Raw genomic sequence first — 27,902 nt, forward strand, 5'->3', positions numbered from 1 at the left:
TGGGGCTCTGCTGCCGTCTCCAGCTGTGCCGGCCCCTCTGAGGGCGTGGGGCTCTGCTGGCCTCTCCAGCTGTGCCGGCCCCTCTGAGGGCGTGGGGCTCTGCTGCCGTCTCCAGCTGTGCCGGCCCCTCTGAGGGCGTGGGGCTCTGCTGCCGTCTCCAGCTGTGCCGGCCCCTCTGAGGACGTGGGGCTCTGCTGCCGTCTCCAGCTGTGCCGGCCCCTCTGAGGGCGTGGGGCTCTGCTGCCGTCTCCAGCTGTGCCGGCCCCTCTGAGGGCGTGGGGCTCTGCTGCCGTCTCCAGCTGTGCCGGCCCCTCTGAGGGCGTGGGGCTCTGCTGCCGTCTCCAGCTGTGCCGGCCCCTCTGAGGGCGTGGGGCTCTGCTGCCGTCTCCAGCTGTGCCGGCCCCTCTGAGGGCGTGGGGCTCTGCTGCCGTCTCCAGCTGTGCCGGCCCCTCTGAGGGCGTGGGGCTCTGCTGCCGTCTCCAGCTGTGCCGGCCCCTCTGAGGGCGTGTTGCTCTGCTGCCGTCTCCAGCTGTGCCGGCCCCTCTGAGGGCGTGGGGCTCTGCTGCCGTCTCCAGCTGTGCCGGCCCCTCTGAGGGCGTGGGGCTCTGCTGCCGTCTCCAGCTGTGCCGGCCCCTCTGAGGGCGTGGGGCTCTGCTGCCGTCTCCAGCTGTGCCGGCCCCTCTGAGGGCGTGGGGCTCTGCTGCCGTCTCCAGCTGTGCCGGCCCCTCTGAGGGCGTGGGGCTCTGCTGCCGTCTCCAGCTGTGCCGGCCCCTCTGAGGGCGTGGGGCTCTGCTGCCGTCTCCAGCTGTGCCGGCCCCTCTGAGGGCGTGGGGCTCTGCTGCCGTCTCCAGCTGTGCCGGCCCCTCTGAGGGCGTGGGGCTCTGCTGCCGTCTCCAGCTGTGCCGGCCCCTCTGAGGGCGTGGGGCTCTGCTGCCGTCTCCAGCTGTGCCGGCCCCTCTGAGGGCGTGGGGCTCTGCTGGCCTCTCCAGCTGTGCCGGCCCCTCTGAGGGCGTGGGGCTCTGCTGCCGTCTCCAGCTGTGCCGGCCCCTCTGAGGGCGTGGGGCTCTGCTGCCGTCTCCAGCTGTGCTGGCCCCTCTGAGGGCGTGGGGCTCTGCTGCCGTCTCCAGCTGTGCTGGCCCCTCTGAGGGCGTGGGGCTCTGCTGCCGTCTCCAGCTGTGCTGGCCCCTCTGAGGGCGTGGGGCTCTGCTGCCGTCTCCAGCTGTGCTGGCCCCTCTGAGGGCGTGGGGCTCTGCTGGCGTGTCTAGCTGTGCCGGCCCCTCTGAGGGCGTGGGGCTCTGCTGGTGTGCCTAGCTGTGCCGTCCCCTCTGAGGGCGTGGGGCTCTGCTGCCGTCTCCAGCTGTGCCGGCCCCTCTGAGGGCGTGGGGCTCTGCTGCCGTCTCCAGCTGTGCCGGCCCCTCTGAGGGCGTGGGGCTCTGCTGCCGTCTCCAGCTGTGCCAGCCCGTCTGAGGGCGTGGGGCTCTGCTGGCGTGTCTAGCTGTGCTGGCTCCTCTGAGGGCGTGGGGCTCTGCTGCTGTCTCCAGCTGTGCTGGCCCCTCTGAGGGTGTGGGTTCTGCTGGCGTGTCCAGCTGTGCCGGCCCCTCTGAGGGCGTGGGGCTGCGGGTGTGCACGAGTGAGGGTGGGTATTTCTCCTCAAAACCAACAATTTCCCTATAGGAAGGACGTCTTCAGTTAGAGCAGGGGTAGTCAACCTTTTTATACCTACCGCCCACTTTTGTATCTCTGTTAGTAGTAAAATTTTCTAACTGCCCACTGGTTCCACAGTCATGATGATTTATAAAGTAGGGAAGTCGCTTTACTTTAAAAATTTATAAAGCAAAGTAATTATAATGATAATTACTTACCAAGTACTTTATGTCGGATTTTTACTAAGTTTGGCAGAATAAATCTTTGTTAAATCTATCTTTTTATTTATACTTTGGTTGCTCTGCTACTGTCCACCATGAAAGCTGGAGCGCCCACTAGGGGGCGGTAGGGACCAGGCTGACCACCACCGAGTTAAAGTACGCCTTTCCTCATGGTGCAGTTCTGTGTGTCTGTCCCCAACCTGCAGAAGCCAGTTTGCCAGTTGGGCCAGATGGCACCGGGGGGCGCAGCATGAAGCTGTCTTATGCACCGGGGTCACAGGCCTGCCCCTCAGAGGGCATGCTATGGAGGGGCCCTGTGTTTCTGGGCCAGGTCACTTTTAGGCACAATGAGGGACTCAGAACAGTGACACTGAGCCAGGGTGTCCACTTGGGTCCTGACCTCAGAGGGACGCAGCCACCTGCCCACTGCCCAGGGCCCTGGCCCATTCCTCAGGCCCAGCCCAGGCACCAGGGAGGACCCGCCTGGTCTGTCAATGAGGGCACACGTTCTGCAGTGACACAGATGAACAAAATCGTTTCTGCCGTTGCCAGGAGAGGGAGGTCTTGCTGCAGCGGCCACGTCAGCACCCCGGGCCTCCTCTGGTGGGGACTGAAGCAGGAGCTGCCACGTGTGAGGACAGCTGTGCAGGGAGGCCGAGTGGGAGACTCTGGTTAAAGGGGGTCACCCACAGCCACGCTGATAATTCCGGCTCGGGCCCTGGTGTTGGGTCCCTTGGGGGGACAGTGGTGGCTCGTTCTGGCCCAGGGCCTGCTCTGTAACTGCCAGTGAAGTGCCCGTGGTCCTGGGCAGACGGGTCTGCACTCGGTCAGCACACGTGACGAGCCATGTGCTGAGGGGCAGATGTGGCTATGCTTCCCCCAAGCCCCCAACAGCTCTGGTGCAGAGCGGGTCAGTCAGGCCCTCTCCACACGTCTGAGTGTGGGCTGTGAGTCTGCAGCTCGAACAGTGCTGGACACCCAGGCGCACGCCCCGCACCAGTCCCCCTTGACCATCCGCGCCCCCGAGTCCCAGACACGCAGACCCCCCTTCACCTCAGGGGCCTCTGTCCCTGTGTTCAGGCTTCAACTCTGAGAGCCAGCCCCGCTGCCTCGGCCAGAGCACCACCCAGCCTGGCCTTTCCTCCCCAGACTGGCACCTGGGTACCTGCTTCCTCACCCTTCAGCCCCTCCAGTGTGGGCCCCCCCTTGGGGTGGGTTAGCAAGGCCAGGGCATCTGAGCAGCCCAGACACGTGGCCCCTCCCAGCATCTCATCACCCTGCACGGGCGGCTCCCGGTCTCTAGGTTATGCCTGCTGCAGGGGGCGATCTCTGCCACAGCGCCCAGCGCACTCTTCCAGAGGAGTGACAGTTAACAAAGTTCAGGATGTTCACACAAAATCATCAAGCTGATAGGAAGTGGCCCTGAGCTTTCTAACCCTTTCATCCTGGCCCCTCTGCTCCGTGTCTGCAGCCTCGGGCTGGGAGGGACCCCCAGTATCCCCTGTGGACACCCAGGGTCCTGGACAGCCCCCCAGCCTAGGAGAGGCCCCCCACGTCAGTCAGTGCAGACAGACCCTCCTGCTCCCGTCTGGTGCCTGACACATCATGTCCTCACTTTCCCAGCTGGGCCCAAAAGCACAAGAACTGGAGATTTCAGAAGACACGGCAGACCTGGCTCCTGCTGCACATGTACGACAGTGACCAGGTGTGTGCCCGCGGGACGGGGTGGGAGCAGGGGTCTCGCAGCCCTGGCTGCACATGTACGACAGCGACCAGGTGTGTGCCCACGGGACGGGGTGGGAGCAGGGGTCTCGCAGCCCTGGCTGCACATGTATGACAGCGACCAGGTGTGTGCCCACGGGACGGGGTGGGAGCAGGGGTCTCGCGGCCCTGGCTGCACATGTACGACAGCGACCAGGTGTGTGCTCACGGGACGGGGTGGGGGCAGACCTGGCTCCTGCTGCACATGTACGACAGCGACCAGGTGTGTGCCCACGGGACGGGGTGGGGGCAGACCTGGCTCCTGCTGCACATGTACGACAGCGACCAGGTGTGTGCCCACGGGACGGGGACAGGGCAGACCTGGCTCTTGCTGCACATGTACGACAGCGACCAGGTGTGTGCTCACGGGACGGGGACATGGCAGACCTGGCTCTTGCTGCACATGTATGACAGCGACCAGGTGTGTGCCCACGGGACGGGGACAGGGCAGACCTGGCTCCTGCTGCACATGTACGACAGCGACCAGGTGTGTGCCCACGGGACGGGGACAGGGCAGACCTGGCTCTTGCTGCACATGTACGACAGCGACCAGGTGTGTGCTCACGGGACGGGGACACGGCAGACCTGGCTCTTGCTGCACATGTATGACAGCGACCAGGTGTGTGCCCACGGGACGGGGACAGGGCAGACCTGGCTCCTGCTGCATATGTATGACAGTGACCAGGTGTGTGCCCACGGGACGGGGTGGGGGCAGACCTGGCTCCTGCTGCACATGTATGACAGCGACCAGGTGTGTGCCCACGGGACGGGGACAGGGCAGACCTGGCTCCTGCTGCACATGTACGACAGCGACCAGGTGTGTGCTCACGGGACGGGGACAGGGCAGACCTGGCTCCTGCTGCACATGTACGACAGCGACCAGGTGTGTGCCCACGGGACACAGGAGACCTGGCTCCTGCTGCACATGTACGACAGCGACCAGGTGTGTGCCCACGGGACACGGGAGACCTGGCTCCTGCTGCACATGTACGACAGCGACCAGGTGTGTGCTCACGGGACGGGGACACGGCAGACCTGGCTCCTGCTGCACATGTATGACAGCGACCAGGTGTGTGCCCACGGGACGGGGACAGGGCAGACCTGGCTCCTGCTGCACATGTACGACAGCGACCAGGTGTGTGCCCACGGGACACAGGAGACCTGGCTCCTGCTGCACATGTACGACAGCGACCAGGTGTGTGCCCACGGGACGGGGACAGGGCAGACCTGGCTCCTGCTGCACATGTACGACAGCGACCAGGTGTGTGCCCACGGGACGGGGACACGGCAGACCTGGCTCCTGCTGCACATGTACGACAGCGACCAGGTGTGTGCCCACGGGACGGGGACACGGCAGACCTGGCTCCTGCTGCACATGTATGACAGCGACCAGGTGTGTGCTCACGGGACGGGGACACGGCAGACCTGGCTCCTGCTGCACATGTACGACAGCGACCAGGTGTGTGCCCACGGGACGGGGACACGGCAGACCTGGCTCCTGCTGCACATGTACGACAGCGACCAGGTGTGTGCCCACGGGACGGGGACAGGGCAGACCTGGCTCCTGCTGCACATGTACGACAGCGACCAGGTGTGTGCCCACGGGACGGGGACACGGGCAGACCTGGCTCCTGCTGCACATGTACGACAGCGACCAGGTGTGTGCCCACGGGACGGGGACAGGGCAGACCTGGCTCCTGCTGCACATGTACGACAGCGACCAGGTGTGTGCTCACGGGACAGGGACACGGCAGACCTGGCTCCTGCTGCACATGTACGACAGCGACCAGGTGTGTGCCCGCGGGACAGGGTGGGGGCAGGGGTCTCGCAGCCCTGGCTGCACGGCCTCTCCAGTGCCTCTCTAGCCCCTGCAGACGCCGATGCATCCTTCCTTTCTGCCCTGGGAGCTCAGGTGAAATAGAACTGGGCGTGAGGGGCTGGCCTCCAGCAGAGAAACTCTCAAACACCCCTCCCCTCCCTCGCTGCCCGTGGCCCAGACCTGACCCCCTGCCTCTGTCTCACTGTTTGGGAACCAGGGACGGTTGACCTGCTGATTCTAGCAGGTTAGGGTTCCACAGACCTAACCGCTCAGTTCTTAAAATTGAGATATCATTCATATACTGTAACATGCATCATGTTAAGTTATTAATTTGGATGAAGTCCAGTTTATCGGGGCTTTTCTAAGTTGCTTGTGCTTTTGGTGTGGAATGTAAGAAATCCTCACCTCACCCAAGTTCACAAATGTTTTTCATCTATGTTCTAACAATTTTATAGTTTTAACACTTGAGTTAATTTGTTTTCAATACGGTGTGAGGTAGGGGTCCCGCTTCATGCTTTTCTTTTTTTTCTTTTTTTTTTACAGAGACAGAGTGAGTCAGAGAGAGGGATAGACAGGGACAGACAGACAGGAAGGGAGAGAGATGAGAAGCATTAATCATTAGTTTTTCATTGCACTTTGCAACACCTTAGTTGTCCATTGATTGCTTTCTCATATGTGCCTTGACCGTGGGCCTTCAGCAGACCGAGTGACCCTTGCTGGAGCCAGAGATCTTGGGTTCAAGCTGGTGGGCTTTTCCTCAAACCAGATGAGCCCGTGCTCAAGCTGGCGACCTCGGGGTCGCAAACCTGGGTCCTCCGCATCCCAGTCCGACGCTCTATCCACTGCGCCACCGCCTGGTCAGGCGCTTCGTGCTTTTCTACGTGGATGTCAGTTGTTGGACAGATGCTTTCCCCATCGAGTGGCCTTGCACCTCATGGGAAATAGCTGCCCGTAGACGGGAGGGTTTGTTCCTGGGCCCTCTGTTCTGTTCCTCAGCCTGTTGGTCTGTCTGTCTGTTTGTCCTTATGCTCATGCCACACGACTTCATTGCTGTAACCTTGTGGTAGGTTTTGAAACCGAGGAGTGTGAGGTACTAACTGTGTCCTAAGTGCACTTGCGGCCACTCTGGGTTTGGGGGGCGCCTGGGGCGGGGCTGGGGTGAGCGTGTCCTCAGGTCGGCTATGCCGGCGTCCTTAATCTCCGGCCCCCAGGGCTGCACTGATCTCTTCTGTGCAGTTCTTCACCTCGCACGTCTGTCTCCTTAAACATTCCTACGCAGCGTTGATTTACTGGCGTCCCAGGGGCCTGGAAGCAGGGTGGCTCCAGCTCTGTAAGGCAAGCTGGAGCCTGACATTTGGGAGGACACAGCCCCAGGCTGGTGGACTGCTCCCCGGCTAGTGGACTGCTCCCCGGCTAGTGGACTGCCCCCCGGCTGGTGGACTGCTCCCCGGCTGGTGGACTGCCCCCCGGCTAGTGGACTGCTCCCCGGCTGGTGGACTGCCCCCCGGCTGGTGGACTGCTCCCCAGCTGGTGGACTACCCCCCGGCTAGTGGACTGCTCCCCGGCTGGTGGACTGCTCCCCGGCTAATGGACTGCTCCCCGGCTAGTGGACTGTCCTGTCCTGTCCCGGAGCGACGGGAGCAGGGAGCAGGTGTGGCGTGGGCTCTTTTCCGAGGCTGTGGGCTGGGCCTGGGACTCCGGCTGCAGGGCCAGGACCCTGGGCGCACACCGCAAGCGCCTCCTCTCCCCACTGCTCAGAGTCCACGTCCCCATGCCCCCCACCTGGCTGCTGACCTGCGCTTGTCCCCTCCCGTCCAGGTTCCTGACGAGCACTTCTCCACCCTGCTGGCCTACCTAGAGGGGATGAGAGGCCAGGCCCGCGAGCTGACCGTGCAGAAGGCTGAAGCTCTGATGCAGGAGCTGGACAAGGCGGGTGCCGGCCACCTGGACCGCCCCCTGCGGGAGAAGACCCAGCGCCTCCGGCAGGTGCTGCAGCTGCTCTCCTAGGGGCCAGGGCTGCAAGGGCCCCCCTCCGGCCACGGTGCTCCTGCCGCTGACCGCCCCCTCCCGGTGTGGGGGGGCGACTCAGGACAGCAGAGTTACAGCAGCCCGGGGCTCCCAGGTGCTGGGTCCGGTTCTTCCTGGCGCCAGGCCCCTGGGAGGACCACCTCTCTCCCCTGACCCTCCTCGGTCAGAGCTGCTCTCGGACAACGGTGGGTTCTAACCCCTATACAGCGGCCGCGGTCACTCAGATAGCCTGGAGATGCCAGTGCTGGCTCCAGCTGCCTTCGGGCCCTGCCTGGGGAGTTGCTGGGGAGGGGAATGTCTGTTTTCCTACCAGGGGATCTCAGAGATTAGCAGGAGACTGCTCCCCACCAGCTGTGGTCCATCTGTGTTAGGCTGCGGGGGACACCCCAGGTTTGGGTCCTGCACGGTGGTCTGGGGGCTCCTCCCGTGCAGGCCACATGTTTCCTGGCCACCAGCCTGCCCTCACCGAGCCTCCCAGCTGTGGCTGTCCACCTCTCACCTCCCTCCTCAGGCCAAGCCACGCTTCACCACCTGGCTGCAGGGAAAACTGGTTACATTTTAATAAAGCGGCCTGTGCCAGCGTGTCTCTTGTCCTGTGGGGCTCGTCACCCTCACTTGTGGGTGGGGAGAGCTCTTCCTGCCTGGGACAGTGTGCAGGCCATGAGGCCATCTGTGGCTGTGGCCTCCCAGGACACAGGAGAGCTGTCAGCTGACCCTCACTCTGCAGGTGGAGGCACTGGCCACGCACAGCCCCTCCCACAGCCCCTCTGGGTCACACCTGCCATCTGTCTGCACAGAGACAGGACCTGCTCTCCTGTTCTCAGAGCAGCGCACATGTCGGACCCGTGGGACTCAGCGCTGAGTGCTAGGGGCTACACTCGGGGCGAGTGGATGAAGCCACAGGCAGCAGGGCCGGCCTCCATGCAGCAGGCCCTCAGGACCCGTGGAGGGTTGGGAGTGTGGGTGGTGGACACGTGGTCATTGTAACACTTGTTCACCAGGTCTTTGCACCCCCCCCGTTTAACATGGTCAGCTGTTGGCATGGGAGGAGGCAGAAATGGGGCCCTGTGACTTCTGAGGGGAGGGCAGAGGACACCGCTGCCACCTGGTGCTCAGAACAGTCGCCTTTGAGTCACGGCTGCGTGGGGAGGTCATGTGTAGAGGTCACGTGGGGTCATGGCCATGTGGGGATGTCACGTGTGGGTGCTCGGGTGGTGGTGAGCCCCAGATGGCTGCGGCCCCAGTCTCAAGCACCCCAGGTGACAGAGTGGAGCAGAGGGGACCTATCCCCACCAAGTGTTGCTCACCTGTCAGGTCTGTGAGCCACACTGTTGGGGTGCAGTGGGTCGCAGAACACAGACTGCATGATGTGAACTGGTCACATTGTTGGCAACAGTATGACAGGCCTGTGCATACATTGTTTATTCCAGAGGACAGTCGGGCCTCCCTGCGGATGTTCTGAGCTGGGACAGGCCTCCCAGCCGAGGCCTCGGGTACTGCGCAGAGCAGGGTCCCAGTCTTGGCTCGAGCCCTGCAGGCCCCTGTGCTCCAGCCTCGGTTGCCCTGAAACACTGTGCTGAGGGCGTGTCTGAGAGATGAGGGTAGGAGGGACCCTGAGGAGGCGTGACCCCAGCCCAGGCGGGGCCCAACGTCCAAAGGGGTCTGGGCAGGTTCCTCGCTGACTACCTGGGGTCTTGGACTTCTACTCACCTGCAACCCAGAGCCCTCGTCTCTGAGGATCACAGCACCCCTCCCTCCGACATCCAGGTCTCGCCAGCACCCCCATGGTGCTGTGATGCAACTTGGGAGGAGCCTCCCCTGCCCACTGGTGCAGCTGAAGTCCTGATGACACACACTCACAACATGCACACCTGCTCACACATGGTCACACGTGCACATCCACGCCAGGCAGAGAACTGGAGGGGCTTTGGAACCAAGACAGCCGCTGCATCAGGCCCTGGGGGGTTTGTTCCCAGTCGGGGGGTGTGGTTACGGTGTTTGTGGGCTCAGGAGGCACCTGCAGTGTGGCTGGGCCAGGACTGGAGCCACCCCCCAGCCTCGAAGGCCGTCCCCTCCAGACCTGGAGGAGGAAGGGGTGTGAGCACAGACGCCCGGAGAGCCTGTCTGCCCACCGTCTCAGTCCTGCGTCCACCACTTCTGGCTCCTCCTGACCCACAGTCTAGGGGGGCCGTTGTGGTGCGCCTGGTCGGGGCCAGACCGCATGCTGTTCCGAGGGTTGGTGGGTGGCCGAGTCACGTCTGGCCGGTGGACGGCCTGCATCCCAGGTCTCGGTGGTGAGATGAAGCCCAGCAGCTGCTCGCTGTTCTATTAAACTGTTCTGCGCCTGAGGTGGCACTTTGGTGCTGCCACGCTGGGGGCCCTGGCAGCCCCGCTTGGAGGTCCCTGTGCCTCGACGGCCCCTTCATGAGGGGAGGTGAGGGGAGAGGGCACAGAGCCGGGCCAGTGGGGCCCGGGGTGGGGGGGGTGAGTTCTGCGGATCAGACACTTCAAGGAGGAGAGGTTGCCGGCACCAGTGGGCCATGGGGGACCCGGACGGGGCTGGTGGGCGTCCTGGTGCAGATGCAGGCAGCAGCTGAAACCCAGGGGCTGGGGGTAGGAGGGGCAGATGAAGAGAGTGGGGGCCTTGGCTGCCCTGGGGGGAAGAGGGGAGGGGTCGAGTACTGGGGTGCCGGGGCCTGGAGGAGGGCCTGCCCCCACAGGTCCACAGTCACACTTGTCCCTGGAACGGGCTAGGGGCCTGGTGAGGGACCATCTGTCTTCAGGCTGCAAGCCAGGGTCCGGGGCCTGGGTACTGCACACAGGACTTGGGCCGGTGGCCGCATGGTGAAGGCAGGGGCTGGCCTAGTGTCCAGCCCACCAGGGCTGAGGCCAGGCGGGGGCAGCAGACGGAACCGGTAGAGGAGGCCGGCGAACAGCAGGAACAGCTCCATCCTGGCCAGGCTCTCCCCAACGCAGACACGGCGGCCTGTGGGAAACCAAGGCCGGGCGGGTTGTGTGCCCGGCAAGAGCGAGGGAGGGCAACTTGAGAGCAAGGCCTGGAGTGACCGGGACGGCGTCAGCTCCAAGCAGGCAGCAGCGGAGGTGGGAGCTGGGAGGTCCCTGCAGGCCGGTGAGCCTGAGCTCCCGAGGTCCCTGGCGAGCAAGCCACCAGAGGGGGGTGAGACCCCAGTGAGGGCCGCCATACCTGCAGAGAAAGGCAGGAAGGCCTCCCGCTTCACGAAGTGCCCCTGGGCATCCAGGAAGTGTCCTGGGTTGAACTGGTGGGGGGTCTCCCACTGCGTCTTGTCCAGGAGCACAGAGCTCAGCAGGGGGACCACAGGCGTGCCCTGGGGGGGGGGGCAGCAGGTGGGCTCAGCTGGGGCACCCTGTCCACCTGGGCAGGCCCCAGGTGAGAGCACAGAGAGGGTCCCCGAGGAGGACAGGAAGGTGGGTGGACACCCTCTTGGCCCTGCCTGGTGGAGACCTCCCAGACGGATCCCCGATGCACAGGTGACCCTCGGGCCACACAGCAAGGACTCAGGTCTACTCCAACACCCCCTCCTGCATCCCCATGTGAGCCCTGGCACCAGGATGCCAGGGTCCCCCTCCCCCAAGCGAGAGGAAAGAGCAAGTGAGGGTCCAGGGCTGGGGCGAGACCTGACCATCCCACCTTGGGGAGCAGATAGCCGCCCAGCCGGGTGTCGGCCGCTGTGCAGCGGGGCATGTGGGGCAGGAGGGTGATGAACCTCTGCACCTCGTGCAGCACGGCGTTGGTGTAGGGCAGTGACCGCTGGTCCTCTGGCCGGGGTGGCCGCCCGGGCCCCAGCACACGGTCCAGCTCCTCCTGCACCTGGCCTGTGGGCAGGAGGGTGGGCACCAGCCAGCGTCCCCAGGAGCCTCCACCCCCCCACTGGGTGTGGAACGCGAGCGGCACAGCTGCACACTCACCCTGGACGTGCGGGTGCCTGCCCATCAGGAGGGCGGCCCACTGCAGGGTGGCGGAGGTGGTCTCCGTGCCAGCCATGACCATGTCCAGCACACAGGCCACCACGTTGTCCTCGCCAAACAAGCCGTCAGGGTCTCCCCCCTGCAGAGGCAGGGGGGGCAGGGCTCAGTGGGAGGCTGTGCCCCGTGGGGTCCCCCGCCAGCCCTGGACCCAAGACAAGGGGTAGAAGACAGACTCGGCGGAAAGGGCAGAGCCAGGGTCCACCGAGCCCCAGCTGTGTTCTGGCCTGAGGCAGGCAACATGAAGCCCCACTTTACAAGTGAGGAGACTAGAGGGATTTGTCCTGCAGCGGGGCCCCCAGACCTCTTAGGGGGTGGGTCTCGCCCACACCTGCCCTTGCTGGAGCAGGGCGTCCACGTAGCTGCGCACAGGGCCTGGCCCGGGGGCAGGGGGCCGCCGTGCCTCCAGTAGGGTCCTCAGGATGGCTCGCACCTCCTCGATCTTCCTCAGGACAGGCTGGTGCAGCTGGAGGAGGGCCCCGAGCCGGGGGTAGATGTTGAACAGCTGGGGGGCAGGGAGGAGGAGGTCAGGCCCTACAACCCCACCTGGCAAAGGGGTGGGTCCAGTCTCCAGGATGTTTGTTTGCTTGTCAGGCTGGCACGAGTGCCACCTGCAGCCACAAGAGGGCACCAGGCATGAGGCCCCACAGCTCTACCACGTGGGACCAGCCACCCAGGGCTCAGAGGAAACCCTCAGACTGAGGGCAGGAAGGAGGGGCCTGGGGACAGGTGACACACCCGGAGTTTCTTGCAGGTCACAGCAGGCCCTGCTCTCCACCCACCGAAGCTGGGAGATGGGGGAGGGTTGCTGCAGCTGGAATAACTGAGTGCTGCAGCCGTTAAAAAAAAAGAATTTGGCCCTGGCCGGTTGGCTCAGCGGTAGAGCGTCGGCCTGGCATGCGGGGGACCAGGGTTCGATTACTGGCCAGGGCACATAGGAGAAGCGCCCATTTGCTTCTCCGCCCCCCACCCCCCTCCTTCCTCTCTGTCTCTCTCTTCCCCTCCCGCAGCCAAGGCTCCATTGGAGCAAAGATAGCCCGGGCGCTGGGGATGGCTCCTTGGCCTCTGCCCCAGGCACTAGAGTGGCTCTGGTCACAGCGGAGCGACGCCCCGGAGGGGCAGAGCATCGCCCCCTGGTGGGCATGCCGGGTGGATCCCGGTCGGGCGCATGCGGGAGTCTGTCTGACTGTCTCTCCCCGTTTCCAGCTTCAGAAAAAAACAAAAAAGAAAAAGAAAAAAACAAACAAAAAAAAAGAATTTGCCCACTTCTGAGAGTGGGCCAGCAGGGCTGGCACGCAGTCAGTGCTCAGGAGATGCTGGCTATACCTGCACAGCTGTGTCCCAGGGACGTGATTGATCCCTGGGAGCACCCTATGGGGCACCTTGGCGGTGAGGAGCCGGCACAGGGACAGAAGGCCGCGTAGAACATTTTGCTGCCCTGGGAGCTGCCAGCCCCCACCCTTCTGAGACTCCCCGGTGGGACAGGGTCAGCCTGGCCTTCCAAGGGGACCAACTCCACCTGCCCAGGAGACACGGAGGCTCCTCCACCCGCTCCCCTGTCCAGAATTAGGGCTCAGCCACACTCCAGGAATGGCAGCTGTGACTTACGTTGGAGGGGTGAGGATGGGAGGGACCTGTGAGCTGTGACCCCACTGTAAGCACATGCACACACAGACATGAGCTCACGTGAGGTACAGTGGGAAATGGTACTGACGTTTGCAAACATGAGAATCAGGACCTTTGTGATTCCTCTGACTATAAAGGACCCCTGGGCCTGGGAGGGCTGGTGGGGGGAGGGCCTGGAGGCATTCCATACTCAGATCCTGGCCCCTCTCCCCCACTCTGAGCTGATGGGAGGGTGTGGGGTGGAGGAGGACCCCTGCCCCAGACTCCCTCACTTCCCAGGTTCCTCAAGGGCCTGGTGATGTGGACACAGGACCTGCATGGGTCCTGTGCCAGCTTGGTAAGCCGGAGCTCACTTCTCCCAGCTGGGACCCACTGAGACCTCCCCCCCACCTGTCTCAGGCTGGGCAGCAGGGACCTCTCACCTGCAGGCCGGGAGTCCCCAGGAGGACCATGACCTCATCAATGAGGCCCAGCAGGGACACAAACACAGGGTCCCCGTAGTCAAACCGCTGGCCGAAGAGGAGCGTGAACGTGAGGTTGGAGGGAGCCCAGCCGAGCAGGGCCAGGGGGAAGGGCTGGCCTGGAGGGAGGAGACAGGCCTCAGCGGGGAGGGGCCCCCAGGAACGGGGCAGCCCTGGCCCCCACTCACCTCTGTGCTGCTCCAGCTGGTCCACCAGGCACCTGAGCTCCTGCAGGGTTTTGTTGGCCATGGGCTCCCTGCCTGCCCCCAGGCTGTGGAGGGTGCGCACGGTGAACTGGCGGGCCCTCTTCCAGCCTGCCCCCGAGGAGAAGAAGATGCCTGTGGCCGACAGGGTGAGGAGGGCTGCTCACCTCGGTCCCAGGAGACTGGCCCCATGCCCTCCTGCTGTGCTGTGGTCCCCTGGGCACCCCACCACCACCACCACCACCAGCCACATGGACACCTTCCTTCTCCCCAAGAGCAGAGCTGGTGACTGCCCCTCCCCACCTGGTGGGGCCCCCGCCAAAAACCTACCCATGCCTCCCTGGATGAGCTGGAAGATGGCGATGGGGGGCCGATCAGCCAGCCGCTGCCCTGTGCCCACCAGGGCCTCCCTCACTGCCTCATAGCCGGTCAGCACCACTGTCTTCTGGAGTCCCATGTGGACAGTGAACACTGGCCCGTACTGTTCTGAGAGCTGGCGGGGGGGGGGGTAGTCAGGGATCACCCAGGGCCCCCCCCAGTCCAGCCCCTCAGGGATCACCCAGGGCCCCCCCCAGTCCAGCCCCTCAGGTCATGCCGTGCAGGGTGGGGGCCCAGGCAGGGCCTGTGGAAACCAGCGGGCAGTCAGGCAGGCGGAAGCAGTGTCCAGTAGGCCCCTACAGAGCCCGCCCTCCCAGTGGGGCACTGCCTCTGGGCTGGGTGTGGCTGTCATGGGCTCTATTTTTCAGAGAAAACACTCCAGGGGGCCACAGAGTGGGAGGGCCGTGTACTGGGGCAGCCACTGCCAGAGCTCGGGTCTGCACAGGAGTGATCTCCAGGCCTCATGCCTCGCAAGCCCAGTCTGTCTCACTCTGACCTCCCCTGGCCAGCCTGAGGGCCCAGAATGACAGTGCCAGCAAGTGCTGGCCTTGGGGGTCTCCGTGTGTGCCCGTCCCCATCCCCTCCTGTCACCACAGCATCCCTGCCCGAGGTGAGGAGGGCTGTCATCTCCCTACTGCTGTGCCAGGGCTCCGACCTCAGCCAGCTGCTCCAGTCCATTGCCCACTGTGGCCGTAGGTTGAGTGGCCATCTCCGGGACTGAGAACCCTGGTGCCTGCAGCCTGGTGAGCGGCTGCTTCAGTCCTGGCCACTCTGTGGGCCATCAGCAGCCCCCGCCCACACACACACCCCTGCAGGCACCCCAGCTGCCCCTCTCGGGGGGGTGGACAGGTCCTGTGCGTGCTGTCCTGCTGCTGCTGCTGCTGCACTGTGCTGTGCCCTGGAGCACCTGTGCCCTCCCCTTCGATGCCCGGAACCTGGCCCTTCAGGGTCTCTTCACCTCTGCCTCTTCCAGGGAGCCGCCCTGGCTCTGTGCTCCTTGGATACGGCCCATCTTCTTCATGTGCGGTGGGGTGTCTCTCTCCTCCCCAAGGGAGGTGGGCGCTTGGGCCCCTTGTGTCCCATGCCAGGCCAGTGCCTGACTGGACCGTGAACCTTCCTACCCACAGGGGTCCCAGAAAACTGGGGCTGTGCTTCCCCAGATGTGGGGGGGTGGGCGATGGCACAAGGGCCGCTTGCAGGACGGCCTGCCCCTCTTACCTCCATCAGTGAGCGCTCCTGCTGGGACACCCGCAGCAAGTGCAGGTTCCCGATGAGGGGCAGCGGGCGCGGCCCAGGGGGCCAGCCTGGGGCTGGGGCGCGGGCGCGGAGCAGCACCCAGAGTCCCAGCAGCGCCAGGAGCCCCAGGAGCAGCAGTGGGGCCATGAGGACGGCAGCAGTGGGGCCCCAGCTCCCTCCCTGGGCCCACCGTCCCGCCCTGTGCCTTATAGGCCTCCGGGAGGGCGTGCCGGCACCCCACCCACCCCACCACCCCGAGAATGTGGAACAAGCAGTTTGCAGGGGACAGCCAGGCGGCTTAAAGCAACAGGCGTGTGTGGGATGTGGGGTCGAGCCTGTGCAGGGACCGGGTGCTGTCTAGGGGGGCAGATGTGCCAGCCCCGTGCTTGAGGCATCTCATCATGCTGCTGGAAGGGACAAGCCGCCGTGGCCTGTCTGCCCCTCCTGGCCAGTCTCAGCCCTCTCTGCCTCTGTCTCCCATCAGAGCTGACACTCCAGGGCTTAGGGCTCAGCTCTGCCCCCTCATGCGCTGACCTCCTTCTATGGGGCCCCACAGGTATGGGTACAAAGTCGCCACCTGTGCCCACCCAGCTCCTCTGATGGGCCGGGGGCAGGGTGCCAGGTGCGGAGAGCTCGGTGCGGAGACCCTTGAGGGTCTGCACAGCAGATGCCCTCAACTCCCAGGGTCTTCAGAGGTCGCCAGCAGTGCCCACCCACCAAGGCTCTGAGGTGAGCTCACGCCGAGTGATAGTCTGTTCCTGGGTGGCTTTGTCACCTGGGGCAGGAGGCACCAGCCTGTGCCAGGACTGGGTGGGGCTGGCCCGCCAGAGGGCCCCACACTGCAGCCAGGGTGGGGCTGAGGCCCGACCCTGGGTGACAGGTGGCCGGGTTTACGAGCCCTCTGTCTGTGCCACACTCTTGTCCTCTAACCCTTGGTGGCCCGGTTGGGAGGGGAGAAGACACCACTTTGGAAGTGAGCTGGGAGGGGCGTGAAGCTGTTGGCACCAGAAGTGGCTGGGCCTGCTCCAAGCCACCTGCCCCGACACGAGGCTCTGCAACCCCGTCCCCTCACTGTGGGGCCTGTCCCCCCAGGGTGCCATCCGTGCCCCTGCACCAACCCCAGAGCCACCCACACCCTGCCTTGATTTGCACCCTTCCAGTGCTGGGTGCTCACTCCCTCGCACGTAGCCTGTACTATTGCACAGCTGTGAGGTGTAGGGGGAGAGGGTGGCTCTCTGACTGTTGGGTCTTTGAGTCATTCGGGCTGAGTGCAGGGTACCAAGAGCATGCAGGCTGGGGGTCCGGTCTGCCCAGGAAAGTTCACTGAATGTGGCAAGCATTTATGGAGCACCTGTGTGTGCTAGCCTCAGCCAGGAGATAGGGCTACAGAAACTGGGGGTGCAGGGGCCCTAAAAGGGCCCACACAGCTCAGTGGGAGGAGCTGATAGAGCAGTGACTTTGTAACCCCGAAAACCCTTCGGGTACAGTGGGGACACCAGGAGTCAAGAAGGCCAAGGGTCCTTAGAGGCCCAGCCTCCCAGCTGAGTCACAGAGGTCTCCCAGAGACAGCAGCCTGTGCAAAGCCTGGAAGTGTGATAAGCGGGGGGCCAGGACAGGTGTTGGGGTGTTGCTGGGCAGGTGGAGCCCGAGCCCAGAATGTGCCTGGGGCGCACTGCAATGGGTGGACACAGCAGGCAGGAAGCTCCAGGTCCTGGGGCGGGGGGCTCTGTCCTGCACAGTCTCCTCCTTCAGGTAGGCGAATCCTGGGTACCTGCAGGGTGTGCTGGGCTCCAGGTCCAGGTCTTGGCATAGCACCCACCCCTAGGAGCAGGCACCGTTCCCAGCAAGGGGCACCTGTGCAGATAGCAGGCCTTCCGGAACCATCCAGCTGGGCCAGTTTCTGCCTTTGCCGACGGAGCCAAGCTTGGACAGGTGTTTTACCTGCAGGACCCTTTAGCTCCTGACAGCCTAGCAGGGTGGCCCTTGTGTCACAGAGGAGGAAGCAGTGGCTCAGCTGAGAGGTGCTGGGGGGGTACCCACAGGTGAGGCGGATTGGGGCACGACCCTGGTATTGACCACTTTGACCCCTGCTCCGTGAGCAAGGATTCAAGAGGCAGAGGCCACAACCTATGACCCATAAGACTTGGAGTCATGCGGCTGTGTCCCCTCACGGGAGTCAGCCCAGATCCCAGGCCAAGGGAAGTGGGTGTGGGAGAGTCAAGGGTCTAGAATATTCTGTGGGATGAGGGAGGTGAACAGCACCTTCCCCACGATCAGGATGGTGATCAATCCATCAATCCAAGTTCCTCTGCCCAACATCCCTCCCTCCCCCTGCCGGGATCAGACAGGACCCTGCTACTCTGTAACTGCTGCCTGCCTGGGGCTGTCAGGAGCATGCTGCTCAAAGTACCTGTGTGCCAATTCCTGTGTTCACAGTTGCAAAGGTTGCTACACAAAAAATCTCTAGAAATGGGATCTCTGGGCCAAGGGACTGCTGCTTGTTAGATGCCCTTAGACATCCCCACCATGATGGGGCGAGGTCGCGGTTCCCCCGCTGACCCACCCAGAGCCAAGCCACGTATGAAGGTTGTCAGGAGAAACCTCCACCTCTTGGTCCCCAGCTCTGAGTGCCCCCACCTGTCTTCTGCTCCTGCATTTCCTCCGGCCAAGGTCATGGGTGTGCCCTATCTTAAAGCTGGGTGGGCTGTCTTCCCAAGACCTGCCTACATTGCAAATTCATGAGCAAAGCCAGTGATCACTGCCCACCACCTCCAGTTTGGTAAGTAACCATACGCTGGCTCCTCCCTCGGCAGGAGTGAGACCTCTCTGTGCTTCGATGTGTGATGTGAGGACAGTGATAGGGACCGACTGGGTTCATTCTTCTAGGAATATCAGCCGAATACCTACCGCGTGCCAGGCACTGTGTTTGGCCCCAGGTGCCATGTGAAACAGCCTAGCACACAGGATGGGCTTCTAAAAACATTAGTTCCTTCTCCGCTTTTCCTATCTGTGCAGCTAAAAATACCCCACCCCTCCCACAGCTGAACACCTGAGAAAGCAATAATCATTTTCCAGGTGTGGAGGAGTCAATAAAAGCTGGCTGTCACCTTGAGGTCAATAATCCCTGGGGCCACGAGGTCAGAGGCTGTGGGCACCCTGCGGGGAGGGGCGGCCCCTTTTGCTGCTGTGTGGTTCCGTGTAGTCAAGTGTCAGAGTGCTACCTGCTGGGTAATAAAGCCACGATTGTTCACAGCCCTGGAAACTATTAGTGAATAACCGTGTGTGGCCCTGGCTCCAGCCGTGTAAAACAGTTGTTTATGTGACAAGAACAAGGTGCAGTTTTTCTTCCGTAGTTTTAAGTGGGCCCAGAGCCCCAGGCCGATCAAGGCCCAGATGACTGCAGTGTGTTCCCAGCAGCCCGGAGCTGTCCCTGTGGAACCAACCCTGGGTGCCTGCTCTGTGCTGGCCCCGGACACAGAACGGGTACAGCCTCGGGCACGGTGGTCACTGCAGAGGGGACCCTGTGAGGTGGGGGGAGCGTCCTGGAGTTGGGGGACACCCATGTGAGGCTGCTCTGGCTGGTTGGCTGGCACCTCTCCAGGAGTCCCTCAGTGTCTGGAGCTGACTCCCCCTCCCGACCTGAGGGGGAGCGGAGGTGCGGGGTGACCCGTAAGGATGTCCGAGGGGACCAACTGGTGCTTATTGCATGGCCCGGCACACACTGGTGCTCAGTGAATGGTCACCAGGTGGACGGGCTGTGAACAGAGTACCCAGCAGAACTGTAGGCGTTGGCCTGTGTCAGGAGGCGGTGACCCAACTCCCCATCGTCTAGATCAGGGGTCTCAAACTCGCGGCCTGCAGACTAATCCACGAAGTTCAAAATATTTTGGATAAAATTAAGTAAGCCTAGGGGCCTACTTGTATTTTTCATTTCTCTAGCATCCTAGCTAGATATTAGCTTAGTTAACAGCAGTTGTGATGCGAACTACAGTTTCTGGTCGTTTTGTGACACTGAGTAAACTGCATGTACGATTGTGCTTGCTGTACTGATTTTTTTTTGTTTTCAACTGCAGTGAGAAAAGTGTTGCGTAACAGTTGCCTTTTGTAGACCTAGTGCAGCCCGCCGAACGGCTGTGATCTTGCTCTGCGGCCCATATGCTGAGTTGAGTTTGAGACCCCTGGTCTAGATGAAAAGTGGAGGCACAGAGTGGGGGTGCCCAGGGTTTGGGCCTCAGGGGAGAGCTGGGGTCTCACTGTTGTCATTGTTGCCACACACAACAAGGAATGAATGCCAGGGCCTTAGAGACAGGGTCATGGCAGAAGCAAGCAGCTAAGGTGAGGTTATCAGGGTGGGCCCTGACCCCGGACCGGTGGAGAAATCTGGACACAGACACGCCCCCAGGGAGAAGCAGGTGATGATGGGTCACAATCCAAGGAGCGCCAAAGATTGCCTGCAAGCCACCAGAAAAGAGGGGAGAGACCACGAACAGAGGGGACCAGTCCTGCCGGCATCCTGATCTTGGACTGCTGACCTCCAGACTGAGAGGTTAAATTGCTGTCGTCCTGAGCCGCCCCAGGAAGCTCATACACACTCCCTCCTTCACTGTGTTTCTCACCAGGTGAGCGCCAAGATCAGAGGCTGGGCGCCCTTGACACTTGGACGCAGAGAGTCTCTCCACCACGGCGCACGCGCACAGCCAAGATGTGCCGGCGCCTGCCCTGCAGCTTGTGTGGATTGAAGCTGTGTGTCCTTGGGCAAGTTGCTGAACCCCTCTGAACTTCCGTTTCACTGCCCCTGGGTTGCTGTGAGGGTCAGAGGGGCTGGGACAGGAGGAGGCCTGACGGAGCAAGCCGGATCCCACGCGGGGTCAGGGCCTTTCAGAGCCAGTTGAAGGACGAGACTGCGCCGGGGTGAGAGGGCGTGGCCCACGAGCCAGGGGCGTGGCCTGGCTGCCGGGACCGCTCGACGTGCTCGGCGCTCGCTCGGGGTCTGCTCGGCGCTCGGCCGGCTGGCCTGCGTAGTGCGAGCGTCGCTCTCCGAGACTCGGGTGCCACCATCATGTCGACGGCCATGAACTTCGGGACCAAGAGCTTCCAGCCGCGGCCCCCGGACAAGGGCAGCTTCCCGCTGGACCACTTTGGTGAGCGGCGGGAGGTCTCGGACCGTGAGAGGTGCCTCGTCGCGCGTCTCGCGAGACGTCAAATGCCTAAGTCTCTTCTCTGGTTTTGAAGTCTGCGGTTTGCTAAGCATAAGCCCGTGGAAGTCAAGGTTTCGGAAGAAGTTCGGTTACTTTTGTCCGCAGCATTTTTCGGAGGACGTCTCCAAGCACAGCCCGGGCCGCGCGACGGGTGGTCCTCGTGCTCCCGACGGCGAAGCGGTGCGCCGGCCGGCGGCTGTGTGAGCGCGTCCGGTGTGCGCTTCAGAGACGAAATGCTGTTTTCTCTTTCCCAGGTGAATGCAAAGGCTTCAAGGAGAAATTCATGAAGTGTCTCCGTGACAATAATTTTGAAAACGGCTTGTGCAGAAGTGAATCAAAAGAATATTTAGAATGTAGAATGGAAAGGCAAGTACAGCTGCCAGCGCCGCCCCTCGGCTCCGCCCCTTCCCAGCGCCGCCCCTCGGCCCCGCCCCCTCCTTGGACCCTGCTTCTTCGACCCCGCCCCTTCCTCGGACCCGGCTCCTCCGGACCCGCCCCTTCCCAGCTCCGCCCCCTCGGACCCACCCAGCTTCTCCGGACCCGCCCCTTCTCAGCTCCGCTCCCTCGGACCCACCCAGCTTCTCCGGACCCGCCCCTTCCCAGCTCCGCCCCCTCGGACCCACCCAGCTTCTCCGGACCCTCCCCTTCTCAGCTCCGCTCCCTCCGGACCCGCCCCCGCCCCTTCTCGGACCCTGCTTCTCCGACTCCTCCCCCTCCTCTGCTCCAGCTTCTCCGGACCCGCCCCTTCTCAGCTCCGCTCCCTCCGGCTCCGCCCCCTCCTCGGACCCGGCTTCTCCTCCGGCTCCTCCCCCTCCTCTGCTCCAGCTTCTCCGGGCCCGCCCCTTCTCAGCTCCGCTCCCTCCGGCTCCGCCCCCTCCTCGGACCCGGCTTCTCCTCCGGCTCCTCCCCCTCCTCTGCTCAGGTATTCGCCGGCTCCGCCCCCTCCTCGTGCGCCGCTACCCCAGGCTCCGCCCCCTCCTCGGTGCCGTCTTCTCCGGCTCCGCCCCCTCCTCGGCTCCAGCTTCTTCCGCCCCGCCCCCTCCAGCGCCGCTCCCCCTCCGCCCAGCCCTGAGACCCGCAGCCTGTGAAAAGGGAGCCTTTCCCAGCGGGGTCGCGTTACGTGGGGCTGCATTCTTCCCTGTAGTCTCTTTGCAGACTTGGGTGGGTGCTGTCATTAGGTGTCAGAATCATAAAAGTGCTGACGGAGCCAAAAGGTGGAAAGGTTGTGGGTGCAGTGGCTTCCCGTCCCCTTCGCAGACCGCACAGATAGGCACTGTGTCAGTTTTGTCGTTTGGAATGTGACGGGAAGACAATGGGTTACTTAAGAAACCATGAAAGGTGCGTGACTCTTCCTGACTTCGCCACAATTCAGCTGAACTCACTTAAACACAACACGTGTCTTGTGTTCCATGGAGATTGTATTTAAAATGAGAGCCGTCCTGACCCATGAATGGGGAAAGCTGTAACTACTGTTTTGCAGTGGGAGTGGGCAGTCATCTGCTCCCTGAGAGATCCGGCCTTCAGACAGCCTTGTCAGCGAGGGGGGACGTAAACCAACCCATGCGGCGCCCCATGTCCACTTTCCCAGGACAGGTGCCGTGATGGCGTTTCTCTCAAGGCAAAAATACGTCGTGTGTTCAGGGCGTCCGGGGACATTTGGGATTTTGAGGGTGCGGCCATTTGCAGCGTGGTCCTCACGTGGGGCCCCTGTTCCACCTTCCGAGTTGCTCTGCTGACCACAGTGAAGTGTCAGACCACAGTTTTCAGAACTGCTGGCCAGGTGCCTTCTTTACCAAGGCATGAGACTGTCACTGTGCCTGCCTTGAGTGTCTTGTGAGTCCACTGCTCTACCAGGCTAAACTGTGCTGACCGGGCTTTGCTGTTCTTGGGACATACATTTTCCTGAGGGGGTTTCGCTGGCCTGCTGCTCAGAGCCTGTGATGTGCTTTTACTGCTACATGCGGGTGCTCACCGCCAGGTCCTGTATACGGGCCTTGGGGTCCTCAATTGGCTTTTCTCTCTGCCAGCACCAGAGTTCAGAGGCCATACGGGAGGAGGTTGTTGCTGGGAGGACACATGCACCTGCTGTCTCAGCCTCAGCCCACCATGGCTTTGCACCTGCCCGCCTGCAGGCATTTGCTGTTGAGGCTGACCTCTGCCCTTTAAGTCCTGTGCTCTGCCTCCCTGCCACCCCACCTTGTTTCCCAGCTGTGGGCCCCTCGCCACCTCCCCATGAAACTTCCTGCTGGGCGAGGCCTTTCTGGGGAGCTTCCCAGATGTAATCTGAAACCAGCTGAAGACCAGGCAGACAGGTCCACCTTGGTAGGTGGCAGGTGGTAAGCAAGGAACTTACCTCCCAGGCTGGTGGTGAAGGACAAGAGTTTTCCACACCCAACTGCCAGGATCTGCCAGGTTTTGATGAGGCCTGATGGGAGTCAGGTTCTAGTGTGGGAGAGACAAACAGAGCAGGTATTGCAAGCACAGAGGACCGGTGGGGAGCCTCCAACTGCCCAGGTCCAACTGGAGGGTCAAACTGGCAGCCATGTCTTCCGGACGGCCACTCTACATGCTCTAATTTCCCCGACAGGAGAGGATCCTCCATCTCCTGAGATTATGTAAAGTGGGTGCTGGAGGCCTCATGCCGGCTGGGCTGCTGTTTGGTTTTTGTTGCACATGCGCTGCCTTCCCTGCCGATTGCTGGTGGCCTGAGGGCGGTGCCTGCTCCAGCTCTGGGTCTGCATGGCACCCACAGGCTGTGAGACTGAGAATATGGAGCCTTCTGGCCAGACCCCTGCTCCTGGTGCAAAGATAGAGACCCAGGGGTGCAGGCCTCGAGGAGCATAGGGAGCCACTGCCCAGGCACCCCGTCCACTTGTCCATCACTTTCTGACTTTTTACTTTTAAACAGATTCTGGCTTTTTTTTTTTTTTTTAATATTTTTTTTTCATTTTTCTGAAGCTGGAAACAGGGAGAGACAGTCAGACAGACTCCCGCATGCGCCCGACCGGGATCCACCCGGCACGCCCACCAGGGGCAACGCTCTGCCCACCAGGGGGCGATGCTCTGCCCATCCTGGGCGTCGCCATGTTGCGACCAGAGCCACTCTAGCGCCTGAGGCAGAAGCCACAGAGCCATCCCCAGCGCCCGGGCCATCTTTGCTCCAATGGAGCCTCGGCTGCGGGAGGGGAGGAGAGAGACAGAGAGAAAAGCGCGGCGGAGGGGTGGAGAAGCAAATGGGCGCTTCTCCTGTGTGCCCTGGCCGAAATCGAACCCGGGTCCTCCACACGCTAGGCCGACGCTCTACCGCTGAGCCAACCGGCCAGGGCTGATTCTGGCTTTTTTAATAGCGACAGAGAGAGAATGAGAGAGAGGGATAGATAGGGACAGAAAGACGGGAACAGAGAGAGATGAGAAGCATCAATCATCAGTTTTTTGTTGCAACACCTTAGTTGTTCATTGATTGCTTTCTCATATGTACCCTGACCGTGGGGCTACAGCAGACAGAGTGACCCCTTGCTTGAGCCAGCGACCTTGGGTCCAAGCTGGTGAGCTTTTTGCTCAAATCAGATGAGCCCGCGCTCAAGCTGGCGACCTCGGGGTCTCGAACCTGGGTCCTCCACATCCCAGACCTATGCTCTATCCACTGGGCAACCGCCCGGTCAGGCGATTCTGGCTTTTTGTAATGGAGATTGTCCGGCACAGTCCAGTGAGTCCCTGCTCTTGTCCCCTGGTGTCACTAATTGCCCACATTTCTTCGTTTTTCTCTCACCCCCTCTCCTCCTTCCACTTGTTCTTTCTTCTGCATAACCCTTTGAAAGCAAGTCCCAAACTTCCCGGCTGTAGGGAGTGATTCCAGTTAGTTTTCCAAATGGGGATGGCCTGCTGAGAACTGGGGAAGCTTGGGGAACACGAGCTTCGTGTCCCCACAGAAGTGTGGCCAGCTTGCCCGGCCCTCAGAACCTTCAGGATCGTGGCTGTCTGAGCCCCACAGGTGTTCTTAGGTGCCCAGCGTGCCCCCGGGCAGCTCATCCGCGGGGTTGTGGGGGTGCACGCTCTCTGCTGGAAGGTGGGGTGGTGATGACCGTAGCCAGCATGCGGTGGGGTACCCGCATGTATAGAAGGTGGCAGGGGCCCTCTGGAAGCTGAAACAATACAGAACTCGGCCCCAGCTCTTTCCCGGGAGTGTGAGCCGGGGGCAGAAGGGGCTCAGGCCCGGCAGGCACCGGGCGACCGGCACAGAAGCTGTGGGAGGCTGGGGGACCTGGGTCCAGCACTGCCACTCAGGGCAGGACGGTGCTCCTCACTCTCCACCATCACCTTGACAACTGTCCGTCTGTCTTTCAGGCAACTGATGGCACAGGAACCGCTGGAAAAGCTGGGGTTTGCAGATTTGATGGCTGGAAAAGCAGACAGACGCTAAGTTTTCATGGGAGACCGTCGGGCTGGGCGTCTGGGATGGAGCCGTGGCACCGACCTTCACCCTGACGGTCACTTCTAGGGGGCGTGACTGAGAAAGGGGCGTCTGGATGCCCTGAAACACCTGGATGGGCTTGGCTCACAGCTGGAAGGGGGCTCATCCTCTGAGCCCACCTCCCTGACGTTTTTGGGGAAGTGTTTTTCCTGTAGCTTCTCCTTTCCCCCGAGAGTGTTAAGTTCCGTCTTTAATCCACATTTGTGATGGGGTCCCTGGGGGGGCCCAGGATGACCCGACAGGGTTTCGTCAGCGAGCGGACTCTCGGGCCTCCTGTGCAATGGTGGCTCTGTCCTGTGACACTGAATGTCCTGTGACACTGAATGTCTTGATACTGATGTCCTGTGTGTTTGTGAACTTCAGAAAGCTGTTCCCTAGCAAAATGGCTTTTTGGTTGTTTTTTTTAAATAAGTGGAAAAGCAAAATGCAAGAGTATCTTTAGTATGTTAGAAAGAGATATAGAAAACTCTAGAAACGTCTGTGTGTTGATACAAAAGGAGACTCAGGAAGGACAAAGCAGAAACTAAGGAGAATGGTCCCCAACCAACAGTTCAGTCCTGACACTGAACCGTATTTATGTTTCACACGCTCGAAAAATAAGCCGGGGCGTGCCGGACCCCAACTGGAGCGCCAGTCCGTGTCACAGACGTGCACTCGGACCGCACCGAGGGGGTGGGAGGCAGGAGGTTGGGAAGGGGGCCGGGACGAAAGCCAGCGAGGAGAGACAGGAGTTTGAGCCCCACTCAGTTTGTTTTCCACGCGAAGGGCAGCTCTGCAGCTGTTCTCTCACATCAAAAAGCTGGGGGTGTGAGCGGGTGACACGCGGCACCAGCTAGGTGTGCACAGGTGTGCGTGTGTGTGCATGCCTCCGTGCAGACGTTCCAGCTCTGAGCACTGAGGGCCTGAAGCAGCGAGACCCAGCGGTGGGCACACCCGGCGCCCAGACCCCGGGTTCCAGCACCGGCTGCCATGCAGGGAGAGGGCTCCTTGCAGGAGGGCGGCTCCAGGGCCAGAATGTCCAGGGTGAGTGCAGGCTGTCCCCTGTCAGAAAGTCAGGAGCTGCTGAGGAAATGGAGGGGGCTTTGTTCCAGGAGCACCCCCAAAGGAGAAATCTGAGATGGTTTGAGCAGCAGCCTAAAGCCTCGTGGGTTACAGCCCTCAGAGTCAGTCACGACCCAGGAGTCCCTACCGACACGAATGATCGGATGAGTATGTCAGCAGTGCAGGGGACAGCTCCTGCTTACTGTGACCAACACGGAAGGACTGAGGGGGACGGGTCACTGCAGACAAACACTGCGGTAGCCATGGTTGGTGGAGTCGAGGGTGGTGGGCGGAGCGCCCTCTGGACGGAATGCTGGCCTAGACTAGAGGACCAGGGCACCCAGATTTCTAGGACACTTCCCACGTGTCCCGAGGCAGGAGAGAAGCCAGGCTGCCATGGTCAGGCCTGTGTGTCCCCTCCCCTCTGCTGGCCGCGTGCCAGCCTTCAGGAGCAAGCAGCACTCTCCCCTCCTTGGGGCGTCCTGTGCTCACCAGTCACCGTGAACTCAGTGGCTTAAACAGCACAAATGTATTACAGTCTGGAGTCCCAAGTCTGAAATGCTCCTATAGGGGCCACGTGTCTTCGGGGGACTCGGGTAGCCCCCTGGCTTTCCCAGCATCTAGGTGCCCACGTGCTGAGGCCTGTGGGATTGTTCCTCCTCCTCCCTGACCTCTGCTTCTGACTCTGGCCCTCCTGTTACGAGGCCTCCCTCTTACAAGGGCCCTGTGACGCTGCTGGCCACCGGGTCCCGGTCATGGGTGGCGTTTCTCACGCTCTTCTGGGGTCTGTGGCAGGCACTTGCTTTGTTGGCAGATGACAGAGGATAGGGCTGCTCTTTCAGTCAAAGGATCAGAGGATCAGGAAGCTAGAGCCCACCACTGCGGGCAGGACGTGGCCGCTGGTCCTGTAGAGTGTCCACCTCGACGGTGCCTGAGTTGGTGTGGACAGGAGACCCATCTGGAGTCCTGCGCGCCGAGGTTCGCGGCACCTGTCCAGGCAGCAGCACCGCTGAGTTCACGTGGCTTTCTTCCTCACGTTTTTCTCTATGACTCGTTTAGAACAAGCATGTCTCGTTTTTATAGGAGTAATAAACTCATTAGTTTAAAGGAGTTCGTTGTGTGATTTTATATGACCTATAAATGATGTATGTGCCTGTGGTTGTAATTTTATGTCGTCTATAAATGCAGCCTGGTTTGTTTTTCCTGGGTCATGTGTTGGAATGCATGGTGGCCCTTGCCGGCATCTGCAGAGCATGGGGCTGGCCGAGGGGCTCCTTGGGGCAGGGCCCTGGCGGTCAGCTCGTCTCCCCTGGAGGACTCCGGGGGCGTGGTCACCTCCGTGGCCTCCCACAGAGGATTTCTGTCCAAAGCGCATCACGTGCTTTATGCTGGCCCACCCACCTGGTGCTGGGAGAAGATGGAGCGAGGTGAGCTACTTACAGATGAGAAGGCAGGGGTGTTTCAAGAGAGATTAGAGCACCTTCTGCTGAGCCGGGTGCTCTTGCTGAGGGGTGGGTCTGTGCTCGGGCCTGGCCCACGCCATGAGCTTCACCAGGAATGCTCGAGGTCCCTCCAGACCCTGGACTTGGGGAGGAGCCAGCAGAATGGTCACCACCCCCAGCCACCTGCAGGTGGGTCTCACTCATGTCTGAGCCACCAAAGTTGTGAGAATTCTTAACCAGAGCGGCAGGCACCACTGGGCTGGGACCTGGGCCAGCACCTAGGGAGGCCTGACCCACAGTGGACAGCAGCAGACCTGAACTCAGCGGGAAGACAGAGCTGTCCCCAGGCAGAGGGCATGCTCCAGGTG

General features: G+C 61.9%; 3 protein-coding genes across 10 annotated transcripts in view; 2 read left to right on the forward strand and 1 right to left on the reverse strand.

Moving 5' to 3' along the window:
* The window catches only part of C4H7orf50 (chromosome 4 C7orf50 homolog), a 97,069-nt gene extending 89,012 nt beyond the window's left edge, over positions 1-8,057 (forward strand). For 2 of the 3 annotated variants that reach the window (XM_066273559.1, XM_066273560.1), the window contains 2 exons: positions 3,489-3,570; positions 7,264-8,057. In XM_066273559.1, coding sequence (XP_066129656.1) covers positions 3,489-3,570; positions 7,264-7,452 — 271 coding nt within the window. In that variant the 3' untranslated portion in view covers positions 7,453-8,057. Of the gene's footprint in view, positions 1-3,488; positions 3,571-5,315; positions 5,417-7,263 lie in introns of those variants that run through there. The other variant, XM_066273561.1, reaches the window with a different exon arrangement.
* A 138-nt stretch (positions 8,058-8,195) lies between these two features.
* Positions 8,196-20,297, reverse strand: CYP2W1 (cytochrome P450 family 2 subfamily W member 1). Of its 6 annotated transcripts, none has more exons than XM_066273557.1 (9): positions 19,999-20,297; positions 14,099-14,261; positions 13,754-13,903; positions 13,527-13,684; positions 11,810-11,983; positions 11,422-11,560; positions 11,144-11,328; positions 10,679-10,820; positions 8,196-10,459 (listed from the first exon to the last, which is right to left on the reverse strand). In XM_066273557.1, exons 2-9 carry the CDS (start codon positions 14,223-14,225, stop codon positions 10,224-10,226), a joined length of 1,311 nt encoding a protein of 436 aa, XP_066129654.1. In that variant the 5' UTR covers positions 14,226-14,261; positions 19,999-20,297; the 3' UTR covers positions 8,196-10,223. The 6 variants fall into 6 exon arrangements, with proteins under 6 accessions (XP_066129654.1, XP_066129652.1, XP_066129651.1 ...); XM_066273555.1 differs by lacking the exon at positions 19,999-20,297 and adding an exon at positions 15,365-15,566 and having other exon boundaries at positions 13,527-13,613; positions 13,754-13,836; XM_066273554.1 differs by lacking the exon at positions 19,999-20,297 and adding an exon at positions 15,365-15,566 and having other exon boundaries at positions 13,754-13,879.
* Positions 20,298-20,301: 4 nt separating this feature from the next.
* Positions 20,302-27,202, forward strand: COX19 (cytochrome c oxidase assembly factor COX19). Its single transcript, XM_066273562.1, has 3 exons — positions 20,302-20,523; positions 20,835-20,946; positions 24,925-27,202. The coding sequence occupies exons 1-3, from the start codon at positions 20,442-20,444 to the stop codon at positions 24,998-25,000; spliced, it is 270 nt and encodes an 89-aa protein (XP_066129659.1). The 5' UTR covers positions 20,302-20,441; the 3' UTR covers positions 25,001-27,202.
* The last annotated feature ends 700 nt before the right edge of the window (positions 27,203-27,902 follow it).

This window comes from Saccopteryx bilineata, chromosome 4 (assembly GCF_036850765.1).
Source record: "Saccopteryx bilineata isolate mSacBil1 chromosome 4, mSacBil1_pri_phased_curated, whole genome shotgun sequence".
Lineage (NCBI taxonomy): Eukaryota > Metazoa > Chordata > Mammalia > Chiroptera > Emballonuridae > Saccopteryx > Saccopteryx bilineata.

Excerpts from the sequence above, each read along its gene's own strand:
- CYP2W1 (XM_066273553.1), bottom strand. The coding sequence starts at position 15,529 with ATGGCCCCACTGCTGCTCCTGGGGCTCCTGGCGCTGCTGGGACTCTGG. Across the intron at positions 11,329-11,421 it reads CAGGCACCCGCACGTCCAGG|GCCAGGTGCAGGAGGAGCTG; the intron begins GTGAGTGTGCAG and ends TCCTGCCCACAG. Across the intron at positions 10,821-11,143 it reads GCGGCTATCTGCTCCCCAAG|GGCACGCCTGTGGTCCCCCT; the intron begins GTGGGATGGTCA and ends CCCCCCCCCCAG.
- COX19 (XM_066273562.1), top strand. The coding sequence starts at position 20,442 with ATGTCGACGGCCATGAACTTCGGGACCAAGAGCTTCCAGCCGCGGCCC. Across the intron at positions 20,524-20,834 it reads CTTCCCGCTGGACCACTTTG|GTGAATGCAAAGGCTTCAAG; the intron begins GTGAGCGGCGGG and ends TCTCTTTCCCAG. Across the intron at positions 20,947-24,924 it reads TTAGAATGTAGAATGGAAAG|GCAACTGATGGCACAGGAAC; the intron begins GCAAGTACAGCT and ends TCTGTCTTTCAG.